Source organism: Rattus rattus, chromosome 3 (assembly GCF_011064425.1).
Source record: "Rattus rattus isolate New Zealand chromosome 3, Rrattus_CSIRO_v1, whole genome shotgun sequence".
NCBI classification, from domain to species: Eukaryota; Metazoa; Chordata; class Mammalia; order Rodentia; family Muridae; genus Rattus; species Rattus rattus.
In genome coordinates this window covers 192,214,321-192,230,868 of record NC_046156.1, presented here as the reverse complement: position 1 = coordinate 192,230,868, position 16,548 = coordinate 192,214,321, and the positions used below count along the sequence as shown (strand labels likewise).

Below are 16,548 nucleotides of genomic sequence, written 5' to 3'. Positions count from 1 at the left end.
AGGTGTGCATGTATGCAGAGGTCAGAGTTCAGTGCTCAAAGTCTGTCTTGGTCATTCTCTATCTCAGTTTGTGAGGCAGGGCCCCTTATTGATCTTGGAGATTACTGGTTTCTTTAGTCCGTGAGCGTCAGTGATCTGTGTTATCCCTCAAGTACTTGGGTCACACATACTCGCTGTTGTGCCTGGATATACTCTTTTAAATATGGGCTCTGGGGTCTGGGGATAGAATTCAGGTCCTCAAGAGTGTGTGGCCAGAGTCACCTCCTTAGTTCCCGATTCTCTTTTATGTCACATTTCAGAGCAGACACTTTCTACTGCCCCATTGGTTTCAAGAATGGTTGGACTGCTTGCCTGAGTATGTTTCTAATAGCTGCTTTATATTTCTGAAAGGTTCAGTGTCTATGTCATCTCAGCATTGGCTCCCTGTGCTCCTGAACTTTGGTGTTTCCTTGTTTTCCTTCTTTTCCTAAATCTTTTTGGATTCTCTTCTGGACATTTTGAGTACTATTTTGTGAGCTTTGGGTCTCCCTACAGTTCTCTAGTGAGTGTTAATTAACAATGTTGTTCAGTAGGCTGTAACCCACTTAGCTCCAGGACCCTGGGTCCAGCCCTGCTGTGTAGGCTATGGTTAAGATGTTGGGTCTCCAAAGACTATACATGGACTGACCCTGGACTCTGACCTCATAGGTAGCAATGAATATCCTAGTAAGAGCACCTGTGGAAGGGGAAGCCCTTGGTCCTGCTAAGACTGAACCCCCAGTGAACGTGATTGTAGGGGGGAGGGCGGTAATGGGGGGAGGATGGGGAGGGGAAGCCAAAATAGAAGGGGAGGGGGAGGGACTAGGGGGATGTTGGCCGGGAAACCAGGAAGGGGAATAACAATCGAAATGTAAATAAGAAATACTCAAGTTAATAAAGAAAAAAATATATTAAAATAAAAAGATGTTGGGTCGCTGTGTGATCTTTAACATCCTTCTTGGTGCTTACACGGGAGCCCACCTTTGACTCCAGCTTGAGTCTATTTCTTCAGTTTTCAGAGTGACTATTGTGCTAATTATTAATATAGAAAAAGGGGAGCATAGGTTGCAATTGGCATTGTGGGTTTGCTTCCTTGGGCTTTATGATAGTCTCTTTTAAGCTTTCTGTGTCCTCGGGGGTCATTTTCTGGTCATCTAGATGGAAGGAAAGACTTTAGTTGCCATGCACTCCCGTGGCCTTATTTGACTATCCGGTGTTGAGGGTCAGACTGGCAATCAGGTGACAAAGCAAGTCAGCTCTCTTTCAGAATTGGCCCTTAAGGTGCCCGTTGCCACCACCGTGACACTGCACTGGGGCTGAGTGTGAGGGTTGAGGCCCTTGTTTGAGTTTTGGTGGTTACTTTTCCTTTCCTGGCACGCAGAACAAGAGGACCTTTGACGTTATCCACCTAAAGGCTCCTTCCTGCATCTGCTATGGTGGTAGCTGCTGGGCTTTAAATAAAATTACTACCAGCTTGGTGATCTCTCAGATCCTCATCCTTTTCCGCACCCACATATGACGGTGTACTTTTCAGATCCTCATCTATGGTTGGTCCTGCCCAGAAGGGATGGACTCATGGGGTGTTGGGTGTGGTCCGCTCCTGGCTGACTCCCAACAGGGTGCAAACCGTGATTGTGTAGACATCTTTCCTGATGGTTTAGACTTTGTTTCTCTCCGTTCTTCCTCCCCCTTCTCCTTTTCTCCCTCTTGTCCTTTCTTCTCTTTCTCCCTTCCCCCCTTTTCTTTTTTCTTCTTGCCACTGTTTGCCCCTTAAATTGGTGGGGGGATGGAGAAGAATGCTTGTTTTTTTTTTTTTTTTCTAATTCTTTGGCCTCTTACCAAGCCTCCATTCTTTATTTTATTGTTGGCCTCTCTCTATTTAGCCATTATACCAGATCCTTGTCCTCTCCGTCACCGTTCCTGACTATAACGTCATCTGCAGTTGTCAGTTAAAAAATGTTCTTTTTTTGTGTCTACTCACCACTCTTTAAAAGCAATTTACTTTTTTTTTTTTTTTTTGCCAGTGTAACCGCATGGCCTTTTTCTTCTCATTTTCTCTGTGCTGTCTCTCTTTAGTCAGGGCATCATGTGGTGTGGTGGACTGTGTATGTAGGTGGTAGCAAGACTGTACTAGTGACGTATTGGAAGCCTAAGGGTTTTGTTTTTTCAAGCAAAAGTTTATTTAATTGGAAATAAAAAAACCCATAATTATGTGTTACTCTACATTTAAAAATACTGGGAATTTCAAACAATAGTTAAAATATTGGTTCAGCAGGTTTATAACTATAGTTTTTGTTGTTTAATAGTCTTGGTGCTTTGCTTAGTGATTTTTCCACTATATCAAAGCTCACAAGAAGGAATGTTAGGGGATTTCTATTTCTCTGTATTTCTAGCCCTAGCATGGTGATACTGAGTATAAATTGTGCTAATTCATCATATTGTTTTATGACTGAAGTGATGCGTGCCTAAACCCTGGTACGCATTGACGCACCAGAACAGGTCAGGTGGTGCTTTTTAATATGACACCAAAAGGAACAGATAGATACAGTGGGAAAGAGAAAGAAAGCAGGCATAGACCAGGGCAGGACTGACTGTCACCGGGGTTACCTCTAACTTCCCCAAAGGCTAGAGTAGTGGGGGCAGCTGCAGAAAAGAGTAGGGAAGGCTTGCTGAGGCTTGTCCTCAGGGCGGGGGCTATGCTCGCTCAGCATCCGTCTCCTCAGAACAAACAAACAAACAAAAAATCCCAAACACAGCCGGTGCTCACCTTCTTAAAACGATTTGTTGGGTGAATCATTTGTCTCCTACTTAGAAACATTCTGTAAACTAGTAATCTTAGCTCGAAAGCTACTCCACGATTGACAGTATACATGGCATGATTTGTAGTAGAAAACTTTTCTTAACCTCATATATTTAAGATGGATATTTTAGCACCCGGTTATAGCCCCAGCTACCCCCAACCACTTATTTTGATCCAGGACCTACTCACCAAGTTTCCCAGGAGGGCCTCGGATTCACACTGAATCATGCTGGTCTTGAATTTGTGATCACGGTCTCTCAAACTCTCAGTCTGCGTTACTGAGCCCGTCGAGTCACTTTTAAGATAGGAGTAGCAGTAAATATTAACGGGAGCGTCACGTGCTTCTGAAGCTTATGGGACGCTGTAGTTAGACATTTTGAAGATACATATATGTTGTCTATTTTATTTTTGTATTCCTCTAGTAACTGAGGACAGAAATTGAGGCAGTGATCTCACAGAAATTCAGAGTTGTGGGAGAACAGAAATTCTCAAAGTTTGTCTTTATTTTATCCTGAGAAAATTTTATTGGCCTTTACATGCAAGGAAATAAAGATAGAATGACTTAGAATTGCTTTTATTGTTTGACCTTTTGAAACCGAAGTCCACTTGACAAGTTCTGTTCAGATGCACATAGCCTGTGTGCATCCTGCCTGTCAAGTAGCATAAGGGGGGATGCTTAACGAAGTCTAGCATTCTCTTGCCTCTGATTCGTGCATTGCAGGGCTGTGTGAGAAGTCCTTTTTCCGTTTCAGCTTTCCTCAAGTTGCTGGGATAGAATTTAGATTTGATCCAGATGCAGAACCGGGACATCAAGTCATAGGAGACACTGTGAAAGTTCAAGGACAGCACTTACAGAAAAAGAAAGTCTATCTCCTGGCCATTAGGGAGTACATTGCAAATGTGAGATTGTTTTCTTTCGAAATGTTTTAAGAAAACCGATCATTTGGTGCTAATAAACATGCTTATGCCCACACATTTAAGTTTGCTTTAATGAATTCAGACACTTAAAAAATAATGTTTCCATTGCATTTTATGATTTGCGAATTGAATTAGTTTTATCTCATGGTAAACAAGCACAATTACACTGTTTAGTATTATCAGATTTAAAACTACAACCCTCTAAATCCATGCATATCAATTCTGTTCCTTAAATGACTAGCAAATGTAGCCAGAATTGTATAGCCTGAAGTGCTATAATGGCTTGCTAAATTCAAATTTAGTGATAAATAGTCCTAAAACAATTAGTATTTCTATTTTTGATAAATTTTAACTATTTTGTTATTTAGAATGAAATGTAGATGACTAAGTTTTAAAGACTTTACATATGAATTTGGTGTGACTGCCACTATTTGATCTGGAGTACTGAGGAATCTTGTACTATTATGCATTGATTATATGTTCTAATTCTGAGAGTCCTTTAGTCAGTTTCAGATTAGGGTTGACAGTGGTGGCACAAGCCTTCAGTCCTAGCACTCAGGAAGCAGAGGCAGTCAGATCTCTGAGTTCAAGGCTGGCCTGGTCTACAGAGTTCCAGGACCACCAGGGCTACACAGAGAAACCTTGTCTTGAAAAACCACATACGCAGAAATATTTTCAGATTAGATTCTTCAATATCATTCCAATAGACCCTCTTTGTTAATGTTTTTTCACAACCACCTTTGAAGAGTATAGGTGCCCTACTCTCAAGGCCATTAAACAACTGAGCTGTGACAACAGGGTTGCAGTCACTATGTCTAGATTTCTGAGTAGGACAATTATTTAAAGTATAGTTAACTCGGGTTTAAGAAAATGTCTTTATGGGATTGGGGATTTAGCTCAGTGGTAGAGCGCTTGCCTAGCAAGCGCAAGGCCCTGGGTTCGGTCCCCAGCTCCGAAAAAAAAGAAAATGTCTTTATGTATAAAGGTAAGAAATATATGTTTGTATATTTATTACTCCTGGCTTAGAAACTTGAGTTCTGTTTTTGCTATTTCAGGGGAAGGATGGCTACGGTATGTTTGACCCCAAAACCGCACAGGTGCTGGCTACATTTGCCATGCATCACTTTGAATCAAGAAAAATTTTGCAAGGAAAGAAGAAATGTCGTTTAGGCCATCGAATGAGTTTGATCGTGACAACAAACAAATCGCCATCCCTCACAGGTGACAGGACTGTCGTGTTTCATGTGCTGCTGCTTGAGTTAACGTTTCTTAGGCTCCAGTCTTTAGGTGAGCATCCTGGTGTCTGAGGACGTGGAGAGAATAAAAACGGACCTTTATTCTCCAAGGTGAAAAGAAGGAGCAAGGGACTGTAGTCATATGGACGGCGTAATGACCCAAAGCTGCGGAGGACAGACGGTCTAGAAGACCGTGTCCCTTTCAGGTTGTTCTGTTGTACAACCTTCAACTACTTCTGCGACACAGCCCTTCTAATCCAGATGAAAAAAATTATAACCTGCCAGATTATCTTACTTCTGTCCAATTAAACATGTTGTCTTTCCTACTTGATAGATGCTGTGCCGCAGCATACTGATCCCCACTTATTGATCAAGTGTAGAAACAATTCTCTCTCTAAGGTCACTTCAACAACAACCCAAGGCAAATCTTATCAAGTCGTAATCAGTTTTATAGTTGGCCGATTCTTTGATAAATAATTATATTCCTAAATATATCCAAGTTCTGGAAGTTATCATCACACCTGTTAAAAGTGAGATGAATTCTCTCTCTCTCTTTTTGTTTAAAAAAAAAAAAAAACCAAGAGAGTTCTTTTAATATACCGGCCATACTTTTTGTCTAATTATTTTTCAAAAATGAAGACAAAATGACAGCTGTCACATATGATCACCACTAAATAGACTCAGCAGGCTGTAAAAACCACCCACCCACCCACCATATATTTAACACAAATTTTAAAAGTCTCCTGAATTTGGGAGGGGGTGGTGAGATGGGAGGAGTTGCCATGGAAAGAGAGACAGAAATGATGTAAATATAGTACTCACGTACAAAATTCTCAAAAACTTAAAAAATATAATTATCAAGTAAATCCTTTTGGGATAATATGTAGTCATAATTTAAAAGCTTAAGAATTTGACACAAAATTGCATTACGTGTATCAGGTGATATTTCCACACATGTACACATTGTATAACGTTCAAATGAGGGTAAGCATATCTGTTTCTTCAAACATTTATTATTCGCGTATAAGATATCTTAAAGTCAAAATGAACTGACGCACTTTTGTTTACCTGTAAATTTCATAATATGTTTAGTGCACTTTTATCCATGGACGATTACTGACTGTGGTGGTGGAGAAACAGCGTTTCACTACTGTTAATAACTTTCAATTCGTGTATCCTAATAAAGCTTTAGTTGTGACTTCAGAGTATCTGTTTTGAACAGCATGCAGATTTTAACTGGTTCTATTGCGCTTTCAGCCTTTGAGGGAGAGCCAGATGAACCATCAGGAGTAATTTCAGTGCCTGGCATGGAAGGGAGAATCTGCCGTATTTCTCCAGACATGAAAGAACGTTTGCCCCAACTCAGAACTGCGAGACAGCGAGGCCTTAGAACTCTGCCCACCATTCGTGACCATGCACCCGAGGACTCTGACTCTGACAGAGTGTAATGCAGTCGGTATGTTTCGTTAGTGCTCAAGTGAATCGGATCAATTTTAGCAGTGACAGGCACAGTAACAGATTCCTTGTGTCATTCTAGAATTGATGATAATTCTAGGGATATTGCTCTAAATGTTCTTTTCATTTAATCTTTATCAAGTCTTTTAACTTTTGACTCTTCATTGTGTTTTGCCAGAAACACAAACATTTGTGATTAAAGTGTAAACATTATGGTGTTTATTATTAAATGAAATTCATGCTTACCTCTTCATGGTATTTATTTGTACAATAACCTTTTTTCTCTTAGTATTGCTTATTTTTCTGTCCAAATGAATGAATATATTCATATTTATGTATGTGTCTATCCCCCCTCTCTATTTTCCTACCTGCCTATCTGTCTGTCTACCTACTATCTATCTATCTATCTATCTATCTATCTATCTATCTATCTATCTATCTATCTATCTATCTTATATACCATCTATCTATCTATGTATCTATCCATCATCTACCTGTCTGTCTCTCTTATCTACCTGTCTGTCTGCCTGTCTGTCTATCTATTTCCTCTCACTACTGCTTCATTTTAACTCTTTCAACCTTATTGGAATTCTATGACAGGATCTAAACAAATCTTGTTAAAGCACCGAGCTTTCATATTAATGACCGACTGGATGGCTTTTCTCCTTGTACTTGCTGTTGTTGTTCCTATCGAAGCACCGTTTCTTACCACAGTGAAATGAGAGAAGGTAGTAGTATAGCATTTAAAACAGATGTAAAAATGAGCTAGAACCAGACTGGACCAAATTCACAATTGGTTTGTTACTGATTAACTGATTGGCGATACTTCCTAAATTTACCTTTTCTTTGACAGTTTTTAAAAATTGTGTTTGTAAGTAAAAAGTTCCAGTCTTTAAGTCTTCTGTCATTTTTCTCAGTTAAGAGCTGTGTATCTAGGGCAAAAAGTCACTTCTGTTTTTGGAAGATCATGTTTGCCTTCCTTGAATTTGTGAGAAATTAAAGGAACACTCAGTATTTTTATTAGTGCATGGCGGTGGCCACGGAAGCTGTGCACAGTGCCACAGCTAAGGTAAGTGGATGCTTACATAGTAATGGAAGAAGCTGGAGCCAGTGTTGTGGCTTCCAGCTCATTCTGCTTTGCTGTGTTCTCACTATATTCAGAAGTGGATTTGTGAACATACATCACCACTTGGTTATCTCAGACACTAGAAGCTAAGAGTAGATACGTTTGCTCCCAAAAGTAATGGATTAAATCATTTGTCCTAATTCAGTGATAAAATACCCTGACAAAGTCAGCTTAAGGGAGGAAGGGTTTATCTGGGTTTATGGTTCCAGGGTAGTTCATCGTAGCCCAGGAGTCATGGTGGCAGGAGTCTGAGGTGGCTGTCAGTCACATCACAACCACAGTCAGGAGGCAGAGAGAGCACAAGTGCTCTTCCCAACACTCTTTCTCTGTTGTACTTTGTTTTAGAACTCTAGCCCATGAAATCATGTCACCCCCACTGGGGGAAGGTCTTCCCTCTTTGTTAATGTATTATAGAAAAATCCTTCATAGGCATATCGAGAGGTTTGCTTCTAGGATGGTTTTAAATCCATGTAATTGACAATATTAATCATCACAAGCCATTTCGATTTCACTTGGGATAATAAGACACCAAGCAAATTTCTGAAACAGAACCCACTTCTATGGTTCTATGAAATGGACACAGGCATTAAGCCGCCTCCTAAGTAATTCCTTTATAACCACAGCTTAGTGCCTCTCTCAGCCTTCGTCTGACAGACTTCTTGGTGCAGTAGATACTGCTTAAAACTGAAAGCCACAAACGGTCCATGTTTGGAGACTAAAGGACAGAGAATAAGGCAGAGTGCTCTAAGTGGGACGACATCTTTATCATATTGCTTCCTCTCAAGGCTCAGGGGTTACCATGGCAAAGGTGGCAAAGAGATTGTGAGAGAGAATTAGTGCGTGACTTCAGTGAAACTGTGTTTTTCTGACATCACACAGGCTGCGACTGCACAAGTCCTACACTAGAGCCATCCAGACAAGATGCCGGGGGTGGGGCTCACACAGTGCTAACTGAGGAACTACAAGCAACTAATGGCTTCTGGGAGAGGATGAGTCAGTTTTCTTCAATGTAGGCACTGAGAACTTAGACATGATGTAATGGCCCGGTACCTATGTACACAGAGTTAGCACTAAAGGGACTCAGACTCCATGGACTTAAACAATTGGGGTGGAAAAGTTTGAAGGGATGGGGAGGAACTGGGAGAAAGGAATGGGGATTAGAGTTCATCAAAATGCATTATTTGTATACATAGGATTCTCATTAACGATAAATTACTTGATTAAAGTATTTAGAAATGTAGCTCACTTCAGGTATTATTATGAATAACCAAACACATTTAAAATTAAGCTTCTAAATCGTTAAGCTCCATAGAAACAGAAATTGTTGGTGGTGATAAATCACAGAAATTAACTTTTAAAATAATATTACTGGGGAAGATACTGCATTTCATTAGATTTAGGATTTCTCTTTTCCTTTCTTTGGTTCTTCATTGGAAAATGAGATTTTACGTGATTATATGAAAGTTGCTGAAGAGGCACATGATGGGTTCCTGTGTTAAGTTTATGAGGCTAGAGAGATGGCAGAGCTGTTAAAAGTGGTCGCCGATGTGCCTGGCTGTGGTAGGCTAGAATGCCAAAGGAAGGTCATGTGTTATCGGACATGGAGTCACCCAGCCAAAGGTGTGGGGTATAGGCTACTTTAGCTGGAATTCCCTTCTGGAGATCAGAAGGGAGCAAACGCTGACCAAATGGAAGACTGGTGTTCTATGTCTACATGAGGGGAAAGGCAGGACTTGGATGACTTCTGGGATAGGTTAAGTGATCATCATCTTACCTGGAAGACTTCAGGGGCTCTGTCTCCCGCAGAGGCTAAAATGCTTGATCTGGGATGCACAGGAACACAATCACACTCCGTCCTCCTGTGTTCCCTACCTGTCTCAGCGTCTGGACATACCGGGCCTATCTGTCCAGAAAGTGGTAGCTCTAGGAGACACTATACTTAGTGTTTTGTCACTGGTAGCTCCAGTTGTAGAAAATACAAACTTAATTTAAAGTAAAGTTAGAGATTTATAATTGCTTTCTAAATCTGATTACTAGTGTAATGACAGGCACGCAGATGTTTGTATTTATTACAGGTACAAAACTACTGATATGTGCCAGAGACGAAGTGAATACATGTTTCCTATGAAATATCATTGCTTCTTATCTTCTTAATTTGCATATAATAAAAAACTTCTAAAACAATTCAGGAATGAATCAAGATATATTTTCTAGGGCATATAAGCCAGAAAATAGCTGCGATTGGTTTCAAGGTTCTTAAAATATCGTCCCTGTGTGTATTTCAATTGTTTGATCTACAAGTACTGTGAGAGGAGTGATGTTTTCCCAGATTCACATTATTTTTATCTAAACATAAGTGATTATAGATATTCATTTATAAATGCAAACATACATCTCTTTGTAAATTATATTTAATTTTATGTTTTCTGGATTCGAACAATCTGATATATTTGGTCGTATTTTTCCACAACTCTAATTGTGAGAACAGAAATAAGTATTAGAACAATAATCCACACCACTTTTGTATTTCTTAGAAAATCACGCTATCAATCTAATCCCTTTATCTGACACAGTCAGCAATTGTGCTGAGTTTGGCAATTTTCAGTCTAAACTGGTGCAGCTTATCGATTTTGAATGGTGGTGGTATTTTATTATCATGATAGGCAGAAAGGGCTGATTAGCAGTTCATTGCTGCTAATTAAATTTAAAACATGTCTGAGTCAACACAATGACTTACGTCTCTGTTTCCTTAGTTTTCTTCACTTTGAATCCTGATACCTTTCCCGTATCTTGCTCCCACTGTCATGGTTCATACATTTTCTTTTCTTGGAAAGAACTTAACTGTAACAAGTACTATAATAGAAGAAAATGCCAGCGTTTCTTTACACAAATCCATAAGCCCACAGCTCCTTATTCCACATATTAAGTCAAATAAGAACAATAAAAAATGTAAAAGCCACTCTTTATTGCACAGTGACAATGTATCTAGTTAAATGAATCACCAGGTTGATTACAGTTTGCACATGCATTGGCCATTTAGGTTACTAAAAGTCAGATCTGTTATTTCTAAAGTGATCCATTCTGAAATTGGAAAGTGTTAATATGGCTCTCTAACATAGCTATTGGGTGTTAGTCACACTGCATGTGGTAGTTTGCGCTTACAATAGTTAAAAACGTTGCACCAAAGCTATGAAGTCTTTACAAAAGGATAGTCAGATTTTTGGTAATAGGAGACAGAAGTAGAGATATTCAGAAATCAAAATCGCAATATACCCTGCTTGATTAGTTCCCAGAGAACATGGTCTATTTTTAACACACATCATTTGCCTAAGAATACATAGTGCTTCACTAAACATCTTAGTAATAATGATGGTATCTATCCAGATTATTTCATTTTACATTTTTACTGTTTTTAAATGGAGGTAAAAACCTCAGTCTTTACAATCATAGTAAGTATAAAAATGACATTGTAAAATTAGAGCCCCAGGTCCTAAAGTAAAAAGTATGGAGTTAATAGTGCACTGTTTCTAATGGCTGGTTCGCCAGCTCTTGAATAAAGTTTAGGTTGTTACATGAAAGAAATTAATAAATAAATCCATTATCCTCAGACTTTTTTTATAAACACTAACCATTTTTATAATGCGACATTATAAAAACTTCGAAGCACACGTTCAAAACGTTCAAGCCATTGTTTACGTTTATGATTGTTCAATTGTAGCAGAGTACGAGGATTCCTAAAACGGAAAGAAAAAATAGCAAAGGAAACAGAAAACAACGAAGCCGATGACCCAGTTCACTGAATAAATATAGATGATCACCATATCCATGTCAAACCACCACCCGCGGCTGTCGTCCTCGAAGTGCAGGTAGTCCATCCTGTGGGCACCGTGTGGGAACTGCCTCCGCGTCACTGGGGCTGCGCGCCTGTGGAATCCTGGGAGATATCGGAGGAAAATTACTTTCCAGCCCACTGACACTTGATGAGCTGACAGAGCACTTGACAACGCTCATCCGCTCATCCTGGCTTTACTGGGCGGTGCCTCGCGCTTGCTTTTTCAATAATGAACAGCTGTGACAAGTCCCAGTTTGGGGTTTAAAGGGCAGGGCAGCAGATGCGCGTGGCTCAGTGACCTGGACCACACACATTATTCGTAACATTGGGTTGGAAACTTCTTATTGGCATCATCTGGCATAACTTGTCGAGATTATTTTCATATACAATTTTTTTTTTCTAGATTTAAGCCCCAGTAACCGCAACCGCTACTGGAAGTACCGTTTGTAACCTCGGAACACCAGCTAACTTTCGTACCTTCCGCCTTAACGATTTTAATCCCTGCAGTTGTTTGAGCAAAGTTCTGTGAGACTGTATTTCATGCTTTAGTTCTGAGCTGAGTTTGACAAATATAAGAGCACTCTACAAAGAGTATTAGCTTTAATATTAGCTTTAATTTTCATATTCTTCAAAGTATGGGCCTACTTAGGGGATTGGCTGGTGGAGAAAAATACAATCCCTTGATATGTTTCTGAGAAATACCGCGTCTCAGGAAATTCTGGCTGTGTTTACTAGCTATGTATCGTATCTAGTGCCTTAGGGCAACCTGACCAACAGCAACGTGCTTTTCTGTTGGTTGGCCAATGTGATGGCCAACTTACTGGCAGCTTGACAAGCCCGGGGAGAGGGAAGATCAATAGAGAAATCGTCCAGATCCATTAGTCTGTGGCCCTCAGTCTGAGGTATTTTCTTAATTGATAACTGATGTGAGAAAGTCCAGCACACTGTGGGTGGGTCTGAGCTTTATGAGAGCGGCAGCTGGGCAAGCCAGAGGGCCGCAGGCAGGACACCGTGTTCGTCCACCAGCTTTGCTTCAGTTCCAGCCTCCCGGCTCCCGATTGCTTTCTTGGGTGGTGGACTGTAACCTGTAAGCAGAGTAGGCCTTCTCCTTCCCCAGGTTGCTTCTGTTTACAGGAGTTACCATAGCAACTGAGAAGCAAACTCAAAACAGCCAATATGTGATATCTAAGCTTCCAAAACAGAGAATACTTAAAGGTTCCATACCTCACTACTAACTTTATTTTTGCATAGCTACCGCATAGTTTGTTTGTTTATTTATTTATTAATTGCTTAAATTAGTGCAAGAGAAGGCAGTAAAAATATACTATTTGATTGGATGGAAAAAAAAATCTGGCACTTGCTAGTGATGGATGGTCAAGGTCAGATGGGGCTCCTGCTCAAAGCAAATTCTGCTTCATCATCTGTAGCAACTGAATATGTGACGTGCCCTGCTCCAGATCTGGCTGCTAATTCAGACGGCAAGGGTGAGCTCACCTGGCTCTTGGTACGGCTATTTAAAGCCCAACCTCTTTCATCGGGAACAGTTCTCGCTTGCCCTTTGTGTTGCTCTCTCTACTTATTGGTGGTTTGTGGGCTGCAAACACAGAGGACCCGTGAGAGGGAGACTAGGCTGTGCTTCAGAGTGAGATGCAGGCAGGCTTTAGATACATTGTAATCGTCTTTGGGCTTTAGATACATTGTAACCGTCTTTATCTGACCTCCTATCATTTCGTTTGATCATTTTAATCATTTACTTTCGTAGGCTACAAGGATTCGTAGGCTACAAGGAGCTTGACTGGGACGACGTCAGGTGTTTTGTTTTTTTTTCCCACATCCTTAGCAATCAAGTGGGCTTATCTATAGGACTCTGCTTAAGTCCCTTTGTGAATGTGTCACCTTCAGTACACTGAAACATGCGAAAAGGAATAGAGGGACAAAGTCTGCCCTTCTGGGTCGTCAAACTTTATACTTTGTCCTTCCCTAACCTCACATACCATGTGCGCACTCTGCTGTGAGGACTCATTAAATATTACTAAAACATTTTTTTTCACTATCATGATATTAGCTGCTGTGAGAGAGACAGCCAATCTTCTTTAAGTGAGGTGATCCTTAGGGGGTCAACCATGCTCCAGGAGTAGGCCCTGTACCCAAAGTTACCTGGGCAAACACATTAGACTTGATGGGCTTAAAAGAAAGTTTTAATGCAGAATTGATCCTGCCCATAGGGACAAAATAATGAAGCTGAGACTGAAGGAGAGGCTGTCCAGAGACTGTCCCACCTAGGGATCCATCCCATCTGCAGACAGCAGACCCAACACTGTTGCTGATGCCACGAAGTGATTGCTGACAGGAGCCTGATATGGCTGTTCCCTGAGAGCCTTTGCCAACACCTGACCAATACAGATACAGATACTCACAGACAACCATCGGACTGGGCCTGAGGACCCCAATGGAAGATAAGGGGAAGGACTGAAGGAGCTGAAGGGATTGCAACCCCATAGGAAAAACACAATATTGACTAACCAGACCACCCACAGCTCCCAGAGATTAAACCATGGACCAAAGAATACACATGGAGGGACCCGGGGTTCCAGATGCTTATGTAGTAGAGGATGGCCTTATCTGGCGTTGATGGGAGGAGAGGCCCTTGGTTCTGTTAAGGCTTGATGCCCCAGCCTAGGGGAAGGCTAGGATGATGAAGCTGGAGTGGGTGGGCAGATGGGTAGCACCCTCATAGAAATAGGGGGAGGGGAGTGGGATAGGGGGTTTTTGGAGGGGAAACTGGGAAGGGGGACACCATTTGAAATGTAAATAAATAAAATAACCAGTGAAACCAACCAAGAAACTAAGTGTCTAGGCATGTGGGGGTGTATCTATGAGGAGTTGGTCAAAATACACTGTATAAAGTCCTCAAAGACATAAAATACTACTGTTTAAATTTAGTTTTTCTGTCTTTTGGGTAAGCACGTATGTGTTATCTTTCTTCATTCAGAGGAGCTGGATTGCTGTGTGCCTGGCCTGTATGTGAAATCATGAGGTAAGAGAGTGCCAATCTTAGGTGCCTTCCTGCTTTCAAGGCGGATGTCAGTACCATAGGAGAAAGAGGAGGTGGGGAAGTTTTTCCTCACACTCAAATGTTATCCAAACACAGCAAGAGAGAGTCTCAAAGTAGTTTATACTACCTTCCACAAGCTTCCTTGCCCATGCAGGCTAGAGAGGAAGTAACAAGGCTAATTAGAAATTACTGTTAGTATTAAGGACATGGGTTCTTTCCCTTGGTCCAAAAGGATGCTGTACAGGCCTGTGTTACTCAGATTCCAAGGAGACGGGTCAAAACTCAGTCCTGGGTCAAATGACCAGTGTGGTTCATATGTGCTGCACTCGTGACACTAGTGCCAGAAAACAAGAGCAAGAGCGGACACAAGACAAGAACTGATGGTGATGGGTAGGGGTCGACAGGCTGCTCTCCCAGGCAGCCTCCATCAGTGTTACCATGCACCTGTGCGCCTACATCCTGTATTTCTGAAAGAGACCAGGAGGAGGCAGTTGGGGAGATACAATGCGGGACACCAGATTAGGTGAGACATCTTTTACGTGTGAGCTCGAGAGTGACCACTGGCTGGCTCATTTAATTGTCCTTGAATGTTTTTCTAAGCAAGGGCAGGGTGAGTGGGAATTTACAATAAGCTGTGGGATTTGTGAATGGCCATTTCTGAATCAAGGTTGGTGTGAAAAGCACTCCACAGGCGCCATTATTCCGTAGGAATAAGTAAAGTATGAGATCGTATTAGAGAACTTCTTAATACAAACCTCAGTGTTTAATGCAGTCTCCAGTGGAAAATGATGGCTATGCAAATACAAATGCCACGCCCAGTATGAGGATGAAATGAATTAACACACATTAACACCAGCATAGCGCTGGTCCACAGCTAACAGTAAAAGATGGACTCGTGGTTTGACCCGTGAGGAACCTGCATTGCCTTTTGTATATCACTCTGAGTCAGTAAGCTCACTATTCTTAGCTCAGTTGGTTTCTATTTTCCTTCAGATTCGATGATTTCTTTTCTAAATCAGTTGCTGACCTTAAAAAGACTGCCAGAACCTCACATGGTGAAACCACCTTATTACATCTTATGGAGAGTATATGGACTAATGTAGCAAAGAACTAAAGACATTCTGACATGGTGCTTTCCATAAGGAATTTCAGCCTTGAACACTGACAGTTTCTTAAAAATTATCATCCTCCTAGGAGATAAGTTTGATTTATTTTAAATTAATTTAATCAGCAAATTAAATTAATTTTAATTTGAATTTAAAACATTAGTTTCTCCTTAGCAGGATGAGTTAAATAGTAGGCTAAGGATTTCATCTGATAGGGATCGGCTTCCGAGGGCCACTAACCACTGTAATAGCTCCAGGTCTTTTCTGTCCCCCAGAAGCTATGCTTCCCCCTCCCCCATATAAACGACATCATCTAGGAGTCAATGTATTTAAACACATGGCGGTGGCAACACACATACTTTAATATCTATAACCCTGCCTCTCTAGAATTATGTCTGGATTGGTGTCAGTCTGGATTGGAGGAGATTCTAAACATAAACGTCCATGGGCAACCATGGTTGAGAATTACTTGATCCTAATACATTTAAACTAGGATCCAGTATGTGTGTGCATTTCAACCATGCGGTACTAAGCATGATGGAGACACGTACTCATGCATCCTGGAGGGCTTTAGCCATCGACTCCAGGGCGGAAGTGTGAGAATATTGTGAGGGGATATATTATAATGAAAACTGCAATCCTCCTGGAACCTTAAATTGTACATTTCTGTACCAATATCATGTATAGTATATCAACTCAAAATAAAGTCTCTGTGTCTATTTGGATGTCTACACAGTCCCTCCCTTCCCCACGACCTCCAGTCTGCTAATAAGATGAACCCAGCTACATTTTTTCAATTTTTCTAATGTGAAATGGTTTTTAATGTCTTTAAAATGTGTTATGTATGTGTTATAAATGGGTTATTTTATGCAGTTTTCAGTTATTGTTCTTATCAATCTCCCTACTATGTTCTACACCCTATGCCCCAGGTTCCGAACCTCTCCCTGGTTCCCTCCACCAACAGTCCTCTCTGTCTTCCCGTTACACACATTCTATCTCCTGC

General features: G+C 40.9%; 1 protein-coding gene and 1 pseudogene across 1 annotated transcript in view; one reads left to right on the top strand and one right to left on the bottom strand.

The window, feature by feature from the left end:
• LOC116896039 overlaps positions 1-6,419 on the top strand; it is a 65,300-nt pseudogene extending 58,881 nt beyond the window's left edge.
• A 3,760-nt stretch (positions 6,420-10,179) lies between these two features.
• Positions 10,180-16,548, bottom strand: part of Rnf180 (ring finger protein 180) — a 167,219-nt gene continuing 160,850 nt past the window's right edge. The window contains exon 9 of the mRNA XM_032898938.1: positions 10,180-11,486. Coding sequence (XP_032754829.1) covers positions 11,287-11,486 — 200 coding nt within the window. The 3' untranslated portion in view covers positions 10,180-11,286. The remainder of the gene's footprint in view (positions 11,487-16,548) is intronic.